The sequence below is a fragment of the Perissodus microlepis genome, chromosome 16, assembly GCF_051167445.1.
Source record: "Perissodus microlepis isolate ML-2025 ecotype Zambia chromosome 16, ASM5116744v1, whole genome shotgun sequence".
In the NCBI taxonomy this organism is placed as follows: Eukaryota; Metazoa; Chordata; class Actinopteri; order Cichliformes; family Cichlidae; genus Perissodus; species Perissodus microlepis.
Window position 1 is genome coordinate 19230689 of NC_140476.1, and position 13505 is coordinate 19244193.

At 38.5% G+C, this 13505-nt stretch overlaps 1 protein-coding gene across 1 annotated transcript; it reads right to left on the reverse strand.

The window, feature by feature from the left end:
- Positions 1-490: 490 nt before the first annotated feature.
- Positions 491-13442, reverse strand: LOC146370772 (OX-2 membrane glycoprotein). Its single transcript, XM_084908453.1, has 7 exons — positions 13263-13442; positions 12624-12695; positions 12205-12528; positions 10684-11013; positions 6553-6837; positions 4607-4708; positions 491-2102 (listed from the first exon to the last, which is right to left on the reverse strand). The coding sequence occupies exons 2-7, from the start codon at positions 12685-12687 to the stop codon at positions 2095-2097; spliced, it is 1113 nt and encodes a 370-aa protein (XP_084764579.1). The 5' UTR covers positions 12688-12695; positions 13263-13442; the 3' UTR covers positions 491-2094.
- Positions 13443-13505: the final 63 nt, after the last annotated feature.

A 13505-nucleotide genomic window follows, 5' to 3' on the forward strand; every position in this document is an offset into this window, starting at 1 on the left:
AGCAGGGATCAATTAGGAGTGTAAAACTATTACATTTGAATGATTTCACTCTGGTGTTAAGCATTTTTCTTCATTATAGCAAAAGAAATAACATAATCTTTTAGCTTGGTTCAATTTTGATATCTGCTTAATTAAAGCACTGTTTTAGTTACACTTCTCACATAAATCCAGATGCAGTCGGATCTGAATTTATGCTGTCTTTATACAGGTGCTGGGTTAAATACACAAACGTATATCTAATAGAAAGCATAAATAGTAAATGTTATCTTTCAGTTTACATGGCTAGCAGACTCTCTGAGTAAAAGTGTGCACAATATGTGTGTGATTATTTGCTCGGCAATGTCCACCACAACTTGGCTTGGGATTAAAAAAAAAGGCATCTGGCCACCAGGTTTGGCACAGCTGAAAGGAATGTGATGCTTTTCTAAAAATAGTCGGAAATGCACAAAGTTGAGATAAAAGGCTGAAAGGATGACAGTGAGAGTCTGAATGCATTTTTAAACACTTTTATTATTCTGTTTGTTGCATTTATTACATTAACTTTACATATGTAAATAGTCATTCATGCATCCTTTGATTTTTTTTCCTGTTGGACGCTACCTTGCATTCCTATTAAAAAAATCTGAACCCACTTTCAGAATTATGATGTGTTTCTGATCACTGTGTATGCTCAAACTCCACATACAGGTAAGTATGTACTAAATGCTTTTGTAGCTTTTGAATGAAGTGCTGATCTTAAACTCTAATAACTTCCATGCTGTTCGTCTGTTTACAAAGAAAATAACTGACAGATGCAAGTCATATGCTTTGAAATTAAATATTATTTCAACAGAGAAATAACATTTTAAAAGCACCGCTTTGCACATACAAACACAGCAATACCCAGAAGCGCCATTGTAATTCATTGCTGATCATATAAGCACGCAGGTACCACTTTGATCCAGAGCAAAAATATTTAGAGGAGTGGAGTCTCTCTTTGGGTGCTTAACGTGAAGTTATCAAGCAATTTTTCAAACCACTAACCATGACTGTACGACGGAGGCATTGAACAAGACACGCATTCCTTTCTGGGGCACCAAAAAGGTTTTACTGTTGCTCCCTCAGGCAATTGATTCAAGCCATCTGACCGTGGAATTCAACCTCTAACGAACACACATGGACACACACACACATGCACACACACATCAAACACAAACAGACTTTGAAATGTGTAGAAAAGTTTGTAATAGATATTACATAAACAAGGAATCAGTATGCAGCCCTTTTAGTTCATCTAATACTACCGATGGCCCCACCCAACTATCACAATACACTGAAGCGACAGGGTCTTCAGCTGAGGTACCAGAAGAATAAGTATCAGCTCATAGTGACAGTTAGCTGGTTATTTAAAGGATAGGGATGGCATTTTCTTTCCTACTGTCCAAAAATCATCCAAAATGTTAGTACATCTCTGCAGTGCAGGCGTGGCTGAGCAGCTAAATCTTGGAATATTTAATATAATTTCACTGTTTTAAAATAAAATTATATATATACGTTTTTTCAAAACATAAAGCGTTTACTGCCTTTAATTTCAGCATGGATACATACAAATACACATTTGGTTTCTGCTAATGCTGAATATGAAAAATATAAACTAGCAGTGCACTCTTTCTTTAAAGACCAGGTAAAAGACTCAGAGTCTAAGAGAGGAAAGTGTTTTGAGGACAGGCGATGTGCTATCAAACAAGTACTTTAATTTGCCGCACAGAGACGTTGCTGTTGGTTCAGGAATGCATGGGCATCGATTCATTCAATTACAGAGTCACACAGAGAACGACAGCGAGATCTGCTTAAGAGTTTCTCACTGACACCATGTGAGGACAGTCTGGCAGATTATATCAGAGGCAGCAGAGCAGAGTTAAGTGTTGTCCATTTGGTGCTCATAAATAGGATTGTACTGAACATCCTACAGAGGTGTGTCAGAATATCTTCCCTTTGTACCGAGATGATGATGATGATGATGATGATGAAGACGACGATAATGCAGGGAAATAATTCTGCAAGGCTGGCTCCCAGCATATCTTCTTGTCAGCCTCTGGTCTCATTTGTTTACGATTAATCAGCTGAAAACAAAGTACAAGGAGAGAGTAAAGAATATCTAAAAATGCATTATAAAGTATAAAAATAAAGGTTTTCTAATATTTAACATTTCCATTTCAGAAAAAAGTCTGAAACAGTTTAACTATGGAAAGGTACTACATGTGAAAAAACACAGAGGCACAAAGTCAAAAGACAAAACGTGGTTGATCATGCAGGTTTTAAAAAACATAAAATGACTATCACACTGATTTTTTACAGTATTTGTAATAATACCTGGATTACAAATTATTAAATTAAATAATATAGTTTTATTGCAATCAGAGTTTTTAAAATCAAGTTCCAGGAAAATTCGTTACCATAAATCATTCCTATCATAATAAGATGAGGTAAGTGGGAAAACTGCAGAACCTAGTCTCTGTCCAACTCTTCATTTTGTTCAGTGTATAAATGTAACTGGTTCCATCAGATCTTTCTTTGTAAAAGTCTTGTCTGTAAAGTTTTCTTTGACTTCTTTGGCTTTGGCTGATTTCCTTATTCAGTCAGAACTGCTATACTCGGACTTCCTTCTTGCACAGACGGAAAACAGCTCTTAAATTTGTCAGTAAAATGCAGATGGAGTGCAGGTACAGGACAATGAAGCAGGAATATCATACCATCGATGTTCAGTCCTAACTGTAAATATTAACTAAACTTGGAGGACGTTATGAAACCCATTTCCAGATGGATAGATTGAATCAATATAGAAACTTATAAAAAGTGAAATAATACAAAAAACTGAGAGAACCAGAGACTTTTAGAAGTTTCTAGTCTTGAAATTAAAAAAGTCTTTCACTCTCAGTCTTTATAGTGCATGTCATTCATTTTTGTCTCTCATACTTTTTTGTTGGTTTTGTGCTTTTGTGCTGCTCCTTTCTCTCTTTTTGCCTCTCCACTGATCAACTGAGGCAGATATCTTCTTCGCTCTGAGCCTGGTCCTGCCAGAAGGCACTTCCAGCTACAGGGGAGTTTTTCCTCTCCACCATCACAAAGTGAATCTGCAGTTACCCCCAGGCCATGCGGTTAATAATAATATTAAATACAACTGGAATCTCAAATACTGAGTGCAACAGCTTCAGCACCCATTTTTCCATTCATATATTCAATATTGTAAATGTAGCATTTATGTCACAAGTTGACTAAAGACAAGCGAGACACTGTTTAGGAGCAAAAGTTGGTTTCAGAAATTACAGATTGAAAACTAACTGACAAGACAGATCAGGTAATTTTATAGATATGAATAAAACCAGTTTACAACAACATATAATATAAATTCCAGCTCCTCCAGGCTTCTAAATATTAATGTAAGTTGGTGATAACTGAGAGCCTATCGATGGGGATGTTATTATAATTAAAATGCACATGTTTACAACGCATTACAATATATGGGTGCATAATAAGATTTGCAAAATGTGCAAGAGAATATCGTAAAAAGTCACTTTGACTTGTGCACTTGTGAATCTGTGCAGTAATGTGGAGCTGTGTGCGTAGTAAGATTTGCAAATGTGTACACATATCTCCAAATCTGTATTCAGACTGAAAGAGATGATTTTTTTATTTTCAAAACATTTACTAATATAATTATACACACAGAAACTCAATACATATTTGCAGATTATAACACACTGACAAATCTCATTGGAATCTCACAATTGAGGTAATTACACAACTCTGGGCACAAATTTGGAACTAAATCAGTAAATATACTTGACAGTGTATACCACAATATGTACGTGAGTGGATACTGGGAGTCATTTCACAATATCTGACCTGTGGGAAATGACTTTCTAACCATTATTTCAATATCACTATTGTTGAAGAACACCACACCTGGCAACTGCTTCTTCATTGTTTTTGAAGCACCCAGGCAGTTTGCCTAAACCCACAATAAGAGAAGAAGCCCCAAATATTAGATTTCCTTGACCTTCAAATGATCTCTTGGCTTTAAGAGAATTACGATGGAGTGAGTGGAGAAAGTGTAATAACTTTAAAACAATTCAAGCCAAGAGACTGCCGGTATCAAGAGTACAGTATATTGGTGCACAAGCAGTTCTTTAACATTGAAATAAAAAAATACTGTTTTACTTCCAATATTTATTTAGTTTGTTCACTGTTTGAGTCACATGTTTACAAAGGGCGGGAACCATGTGTAGCTCTGCATATTTGATTTGGCAGACACGAAGCCCAGTTCTGACAAAGGCATTTGTGTCTCCTCCCAGAATCAGAAATCAGGGCAAATGTTTTAACAAAAAGTATTTTAAAGCTTTCATTTCTTAATGATACTGCATGTTTTGTAGCATTTATGAACATAAAGCAATCTAGTTAACTTGAGGTGACCAGCTCACACCACTAGTTACATAAAACCTGTGGACAGGTGGCTAAAACGACAGGAGTGTGGACATCAACACGAGATTTTTCATATGTATTCCTGATACAACCCTCAAATAATGACAGTGAGACATTTTTGGAGTTATACTGTGGGCATACTCACCTTCTTTACGCAAAAAACACTTCCAAAGGCAGAAGCAGAGAGACAGAACTAACAGAGCTGCTACTGTAGTGACTGAGATCAGGATGGTGAGCGCCGTCCCGACTGGAAGGGAAAAATACAGAAATCTGATCAGCTGTTTTAATATCTCTATAAATAGATAAACATATAATTCTTCAATTTAATTTTGCTGTTAGTATTTCTGTGACTGTTTGTACCAAAGGGCTGTGCTAAACTGAAAAGTGCCTCTCCGCAGCTATAGACCTGCCCTGATTAAATCTCAGATTTAAATTAGTTACTGTCTGATTCCACTCTTGACCCATTAAACCAAGATAAACCACAGGTCATCAGAAAATGAAATACCTGACAATAGCACACAGTCTACATATGCCAAAGCCTCCAGACCATTAAAAAACACAACAGAGATTTTTTAACCATACTGGTGAAGAATGGGAAAACACTAATTCACTCAGCAACTTTGCTGATTCACTTAACCAGGTGATCACTCCCACTCTCATCCTTATCAGTTAACATGAGGTGCTGAGTAAACTAAGAGGCTCCGAGGACAGCCTGTTAGCTTAGCATAAACACTTGAATAAGGGAGAGTTGCATGGCTGGCATCAACAAATCATCTATGAGCATCTGTAACTTTCTATTTAAGATGTTCTGTCTTCAGTCTGCATGAAAAAAGACATGTAGGAAGAGCAAATTATCATTTTATAGATTGCTTGTGCAATATTGTCTTTAAAAAAAGGCTATAATCATACCTTAATCCAGCACTTGAAACAGATGGCATGCATTGTGGAATTTTGGGGGGGTTTTGGGGCTTATACAACCATTGCTCTACAGTACCCCTGCTCATCAGATCTGAGCTTTCACTTCCAAATTTCTTCCTTTGATTGAGACTTTAAAATAGAGAGGCATTAAGGCCATTATGGTAATTCTGAACATTTAGTGAATCCTGGATAGGAAGTAAGTTACTGTTTAATGTTATGTATATTTAAATATTTATAGTATCATAATTCAAGCTTCTCTGGAGAAAAATCTATCTCATACTTTACCTCCTTATTTCGTGCTTTTCCCTAAATTTTAATCCCCCAAGAAGAAGAGATTCAGTAGTCACTGCAAATTTGCACATGGTCAGAACAGGGTGAACAATCCAAACACAGTCCTGGAGGGCTAACAGCACTCCACAATGAGCTATATTTGAATGCATTTTTTAATTTTTATGGGCACCTCATATTCATGGCTCTGCTTTAATGAGTTGCAAGGCATCGTGCAGAGACTCCTGTGGTTACTGGAAGCCAGGAGAAGGAGGCGGTGCTGGCTAGTGGATCAGGAAGCAGGCCAGCTGTGTTATCAATCGTGGTCAAGCGAGAAAGGGCAGTGGTCTGTATGACTATCTACTAACAAGTTCCACCGCATCAGCCAAGGACACTGCCTCTGTGCTCAGCAGAGCATAATATTAATACACAGGGTCCATGGGTTGAAAATTGAAACACTGCTCAGAAGATCCATGAGGAAGCTTAAAAAAGCAATTTTGATTTGACCCTTGAGGTTTCATCTTTTAATGCAGTATCGAATTCTTGGATTTTGTGCTAAAGTATGGTATCCAGCTGACTGTAGTTTCATTTTCATGAAGGTAAGAGTGGTATTGAATGTTCAATTCACTATGTTATGAAGTGAAGATTGCCTTTATGCAAAAAACTGAAAAGGCTACACAGACCTACATAAGATGAGGATGGGTCTGCAAGTATGGGAACTAGTGCAATGCAGTTTATGGATGTCTTTTAGAAAACATTTAAAAACTATTTCTACTATCTTTTTCATCCTGGGTTGTAGTATTGGCTGCAGAAAGACATTTTAAGTTTGTAACATAACGTAGCTCAGGGCAAAAAAGCTCAGCCGCTGAGATCTTCAAAGAAGAAGGATTAGTAACACTAACTTACTCTTAGTGTTCATTGATACAGCAATTGGTGACTCAAGCCCTTTGTGGTGCACCAAGCATTTGACCGACACGTCTTTAAGCAACCCAGACTGGACAGTCAGCGTACTGATCACTAGAGTGGTCCCATCATCTTGCGGTAGCTGCTTTGTCACAGGTGGGTGCATGGTGCGGTTGTCTCTCTCCACATTCCACACAATCTCTGCCGGCGGCCTTGAAACAGAGGTGCAGTTTGCCTCGATCACCCCCGGAGAAGTGGTTTTGTAGCTCACCTGAGGTTTTGGCAGCACTGCGAATAATAAATTTACACATATCCAAGTTTATTGCAATAAACCTTTCTGTTGCTTCAATAAAAATAAAAGCAGTCAGTGAAATATGAAAAGCATGCTGTGGTAAATCAATCATGTGTCAGATTACTTTAATCTATAAATTGGTCCATTGTTTTAGTTTGCATCAAGTGTGCTAATTTAAATTTCTAAAATTGTATCTAATAAAACCCTTAAAGCCTTTCGGTTCAGCTAAGACATGCGAATTCCTGCACTCCTTAGATCCATAAGTAAATATCTGGCTGTTTTCAATTCTCTGTTCTCTGGGCTGAGAAAGGAATGTGATACACTGGAACTCAGAACATTTCTGTTGGCAAGAAAACATTTAGCCACAGATATCTGGCATTCAGAGTTTCAGCAATTTCTGCGAATTCTACGTGATAAACTTCACCCATCAACAGCCTTAGAGGGTGGTTCAAATCTGAGATCAATCTGACAATAATCCAAACCATAATAATGCCTTCGTGTTGCATAGCTTGTTATGACTGTGGCTTTTATTTAAAATGTAATGCTCGTGTGTCATAAACAGCAAATGTATTACGAGGAAGTACATTTTTGTCCCCGTTCATGACTATGTTGTTACCTATTACAATGGCACAAATATATACGTAAAAACTATCAAAGTATTACTTTGTACTTGGTATTGCTTTTTCCCTCATGGTGGCAATTACTTTTGAGATTTGTAGTAAGTTAAGACATTTATATATTACCTAATGTATACTGTGTCAAGCCTGGTGTTACAACTTAAATAAAGAATTTTAGCATTTCTTTCACCACAAACTGTGACATAAAAAAGCTGAAAATGTATAATTTCATGCAGAAATTTAATGCAGCCATGAAGATGTGAACTCAGTGACCGCTTCACTTGTAGTATGAAAAATCTTCTTTAGAGCTTTTAAATCACGTTACACATTTCTCCATTCCATGTTTTTCACACTCTAGTTTAACTACCCCTGAAAAAGTGAGTATAGATAAACAGATTGACTTTGAACGTTGTCTGTGGTCTGCTTTCAGCAGGATAACGCACAAAGCTCAAATCATTTTTTTAACATGGCAGTGAGTTCACTGTACTAAAAAGGCCTCCACAGTCACCAGATTTCAATCCAAAAAAGCACCACTGAGATTTGGTGGAACAGGAGATTCACATCATGGACAAATCTGCAGCAACTGTGTGATACCGCCATGTCAATATGGACCTTAATCTTAGAGAAATGATTACAGCACCTTGTTAAATATATACCATGAAGAATTACCATGAAGTCCGATCTAAAGGCAAAAGGGGGTCTGGCCTAGTACCATGTTTTTTATTAATGTAATTAAGAATACTTGTGATAGCAAAGATAATGTAAATGTGTCTGCATGGGATATAATTGCTGTTGAACAGTATTTCTGAAAGTGGGAGAAAAGAAGGGCGTATTATGTCACACCCAAAGTGGAATGAAGTTAGAAGCCTGTTGGCAGCAATAAGCATTAAGAATAAAACATTAATGCTAATCATGCTTCAGCACCCAGAACGCCTACTGTCCTGTACAGTTCAGTTTCAGACAAAAGCACGTGTGTTTCTTGAGATAACTGTGAGAGCAAGGGAATGGGAGAAAAGTGGAAAAGCAAATGAGCATAAAGAGAGAGAGAGAAACAAAGCACAGAGGGAATCACTGTCTGCCGCAAACACTGACAGAGTCATGCATCAGGACCTCGTTCCCTGCCTCCATCGTTCTTCCGAATGGTCCATTCTTTGCACGGACACACTCCTGTTCTGTTCTGAGTTTGTGTGAACAACAGCCTACTCTTGTGATATCATAAAATTGTTCAGAGGGCAAAATCTGGGAGAAAAGATGCACATTCCTATCTGAATCCCAGGGGGTACCTGTCTATCCTGACAAAAATGTCCAAGTTAAATCGTCTCCTAGTTGCACTAAAGCCTGCCTCCTTTATTTTTCTCTTGGCTTTTAGCTCCAACTATTTTTTGAGGCCGTTATTTTACAAAAACACGGCCTCAAAAAACTGAAGACTGTTGAAGTCTCAGCCGCACTAACAACAAATAAAATCATAGCTCTGTGGGAGGTAGGGAACCTTGATTAGGTCCGCTGGCCCAGAGCAAACTATGTCAATTTGATGTACTGCTTTGGAAATTTGGCGTGAAATTCTGGGCGTAATTTGGTTCAGCGTGCCTCGATTAAGACTCCTAATGACTTTATTGGTCGCCTGACATTTCAACTAGTGCCACCAACAAGCCAAATCTTCCACTTGTCCAGGGCTTAATTTAATCTCAGAACAGCTCGATCACTTCTAGTTAAATTCTAGGGCCAAAGGGTAGGTTTAAGCATTTTACAAAGCAAATATGAGACTGTAATAGTCTGAATTAACTAAATCAAGTGAGTATCTTACCAATCACAGTCGATTTGGTACAGTCTGTTTCCTTGCTGAGTTCGCAGGGGAGGGATCTGCTGACAAGTGGACTTGTCAGGACAAAACACCAGCAGTAAAACTGCACGATTGCCACAAAGCAATTTATTATTGCTATGTTAAAGCCTCAGTTTGACTTCGGCCAAACAAGAATTTCGCTTTTTATACTAACATAATTAATGTGAACAGTAAAATGTCATGGGAATACTTTTATAACAGTACCCAAACAATTTACCAGATATGGGATAAACTACACTATACTACTTCAAGACAAATATCTTACATTGCACTGTCTGCCATTGTCCATCGACAATGGCAGACAGTGACATAGACTGCCCGGTGTTAACAGCGACAGTTATTCAATTTAAGTGTAGTTATAAGATTTTACTGCTAAGGACAACTGTTCATTGTTACTACTATGACCTCAAAGAAGGTCAAAGAAGGAAGAAGTGCCTCAAACTGTGAACACAGCTTCCAGAAATGCTGATTAGTTTAGCCCCAAAGACACTTATAAATGTTTATTATAACAAAATTAGGTTTGCAGAGTTACATCCAAACAAGCCACAACACTTCTGGATAGATTGACGCTTGGTTAAATGATACTTTAGCGGAGCTGTAATGTACAGTGCCGTGCCTGGAGAGAACCAAACACAGCAAAACAGCAGAAACGCCTAATGTAACTGCCGAGCACGGTGGTGCAGGGGTGATGATTTGTGCTGAGCACCTTGTAGACATTAAGTTGACCACAAACTTCTCTGCATGCCAAAGTAATCTTCAATCAAATGTGAGACTATCTGTCTAAAAACTAACGCTTGGTAAGGCTGGATGATGATGTGAGAATCTGATAAATTCATATTATTGCTCGTAAAGATGGTGCTACGAGTTCTTATCAATTAGTTTTGCACAGAATCATGTGAAAAATTTCTTTTTTGCATGACAAAACAATAATGCAATTTCACCAGCAGTGTTTATCACCTTTGTGCAGAAACAGGCTAGATGTTTCTGTTTCCAGTTTATCTGGTGAGCTAGTTAAAAATTAGTTAAATGCTAATTTTGTAAGATAACTTTACAAATATTACACAGACTTGCTTTGTTTTTGCATATTGTTAAAAAAAAAATTTTCAACAGTACAGAGACTGTTCTTTTACTCCCTCTGATTTGTGCTAACTAGGCACTTGGTATGAGCAGATTACATAATTAATGACTATAGCAATTAGCAAAATATAAATTTTATTTTAAGAAACTTTTAAACTGCGCTTCATTTCTGATTTATGGTAAATTTATTGTACGTAAGATGTCTCAGGGTTTGTACAAATACTGAGTTCTTGTGTGGATTATCCTTTTACAATACTGAACCACAACAGCATCACCAGTAATAGCCCACTGTGAAAACAGGTGTTTACCGTAGGTGGAGAGACAAACTGTGGAGGTCTTCAGCCCATCAGAATGTGTTTCATACATGCAAGTGTAACAGCCTTCGTCCTGGATGGCAACAGGCTGGATGGTGAGCTGACTGTCAGACAGGGAGGAAGTGAGCCAGACTCTCCCCTGGTAGGGTGGCTCGATCATGGGGTCGCTCCGTTTTGCAAAGGAGGCTACATCCGTGGATTCTCCTTGAGCAGAAATGTGCCTCCACATTATCTGTTGAACTTTTTCTGGCAAACCATAGGAGCATAAAAGGGAAACCTTTTTGCCGCTAACTGCTGTTTTGTTACCATCAACGGTGACTTGAGCTGGAGATTTAAAAAGAGAAAAAAACACTAGTCAGTGAAAGAATGATGGATGAGAAGATAAGATAAAGGAAAGAAAAAGGCAGGTAAAGGGTGCAAACAGGACAATGTTAATATTCAGAAATATGAGACGCCCAAACAGAAACCAGTCACTGGAATCCACACCAGCTGTTTTTGGTTAGAGCCCTCCTCCCACTGCTCCACGGCTCTTTATTAACATGACTGGCTGAGTTTCAACATACTCATCAACTCTTGTTCAGAGGTGAGCAGTGGTTAGGGACATCAGTATTCACATATTTTCAGTGTTAACGGTCGGGTGCAAAGGGCAGGCATCCAAAATCAGTTAAGAAATGGTGCACCACTGAGGACAGAAATGATGGAAACTCCATTCAGCTGACTGGCTTTTATGATTCTCGTGTGGCGTCTCAATTTCAATCTTTGTTATTTCTCAAATATACCAGCAGCTATTGTAGCACATCTCACATTTTCTCATTCAAAAACAGACGACACTGATGATACTAATGGTGTATCAACCAGTTGACAGGCCATTTTACTTCCGCTTCGGAACAATTGAGCTCTTCAGTTTGACCCTGTGAATGACATCTGTCTCCTTCCTTGTGTCAAGGGGATCATTACTCAAACTGGCTTCCAGAGCAGGTCTTCCCAACTAGTTCGCAGCCATTCTTACTATGCCATAGAAGATTTTCACTGTGGTTTAAATACAAGAGACCTGCATGTTTAGTGTGCTTTTGTTTGAAAAAAATTACATTTTGAACTTTCACCCATGCAAAGCCTGTAGGTCAGCTTGCATTACAATTCATTCATTTTTCGTTCAGTTATGGCTGTGCAGACTGATACTCACTTTACATTCAGTGCAATAACAGCATCATATAAACTTTTATTTGTAAATCTTCATTTTTAGCCATTTTATGGAGCAGAAGACATTACGTTGATTTACAGGAATCTGAGAAGAATGCACTGAAGTCCACCAGAGGTCTCTGAACTGAGCCAGAAACACTGCTGTAAAGGATCAGTACCTTAATCCATACAGGCAAGCTACTCATTATGTCCTGTAACAGATTGGTACAGCTTCAGAAATGTGTACAAGCGCACAGGATTTACCTAAACTATAACATACTGCTGTTGCACCAAGATCATTAATGTTAATCTGTTATCATTAATGGGCTTACTCACAAGTCACTGTGAGACACGTCGATCCCTGCTTTGAACCAGTAGGGTGCAGGTCAAATATGCAAGTGTAGCAGCCTTCATCACGGAAGCCCACCCTGCGAATGATGATAGACGAGGTGTCCTTCGCAGACGACGGGGCGAGTTCCACATGCTGCTGTCCGCTCACACTCTCCCTGTTGCCAGGCTGGTAGGTCAGCAGGGTCTGGTTCTGGACATCTAGCCAACGCACCTGTCTCAGGGATTCACCTCGCTCCTTTGAAAGACTGCAGGTCAGAGTGAAAGGCTTCTCCACCGGTGCTTCCAGATGCTGGGTTGCTGTTACTCTAGCTGGAACAACCACCAGAGAAAATCATATGCTGATGTACAGAACATCCTCACTATGGATTTTTCCTTATGCTATAAGCGTGGTTTGGCACACTCACCTTGTAGGCGTCCTACCATAAGCAAGAGTGAACACAGCTGCAGACAGGAGGCCTGGATCATCATCTTCTTCACTGCTCATTCAACAGAGAGGAAAACGAGAGTTACTGAGATTTAACAAATGATTATAGTCTGCTCCTGTGTGAATATACCCTCTCCTATAATTTTAAAAAAAATGATGATCCAGTGATGCAGAATGAAGGCTGAAAAGGCAAACTCACTTTATCTTACTCAGAAAGCCAGTTAAACTGCTGTATTCAACAATGTACATTTTTTTTACAGAGATTTTACTCCATAAAGCATTTAGTGAGATGCAGTTCAAAATATTTCCATACATCTAAAAATTAAGTGCTCAAAGACTTTCAGATCATACCCTGAGTAAGTCGCAAAGTTATCACAGTAGAGATGATTAAACCGATTCAGGGTTGGATTTAAGCCTAACGGCTCAAACCCCAGATTAAATACAACTGTAGATAATTGCACGTCAAAGAAATTAGTGATTACATAAGTGTTGTACTACTTTGCTGAAATCAGATCACCTGTAGTTAATCAAGTGAATGAAACAAAATTCCTTTAAAAGATTAATAAATCAAAAGCCCTATCATATACAAATTATAGACCCATGAGACTAAATCACTCACCTTTGTATACCAAAAAGCCAAACAGTTTAAAATCTTCTACCTCTGCAACATCTCGCTCATCCTTATGATTTGTCAGTCTCGGGAAACTTCACTCTAGAAAAAGATAGAGACCGTTTTTACTCATCCAACTCTTTTCCACTGCGCGCACATCAAACTCCGCCGTGAACACCAGCCGGCCAACAACGGACTGCGGTGAGGCGCCCACAACAGGCTGAACCACATAGCTCACGTTTTGCGCTCACA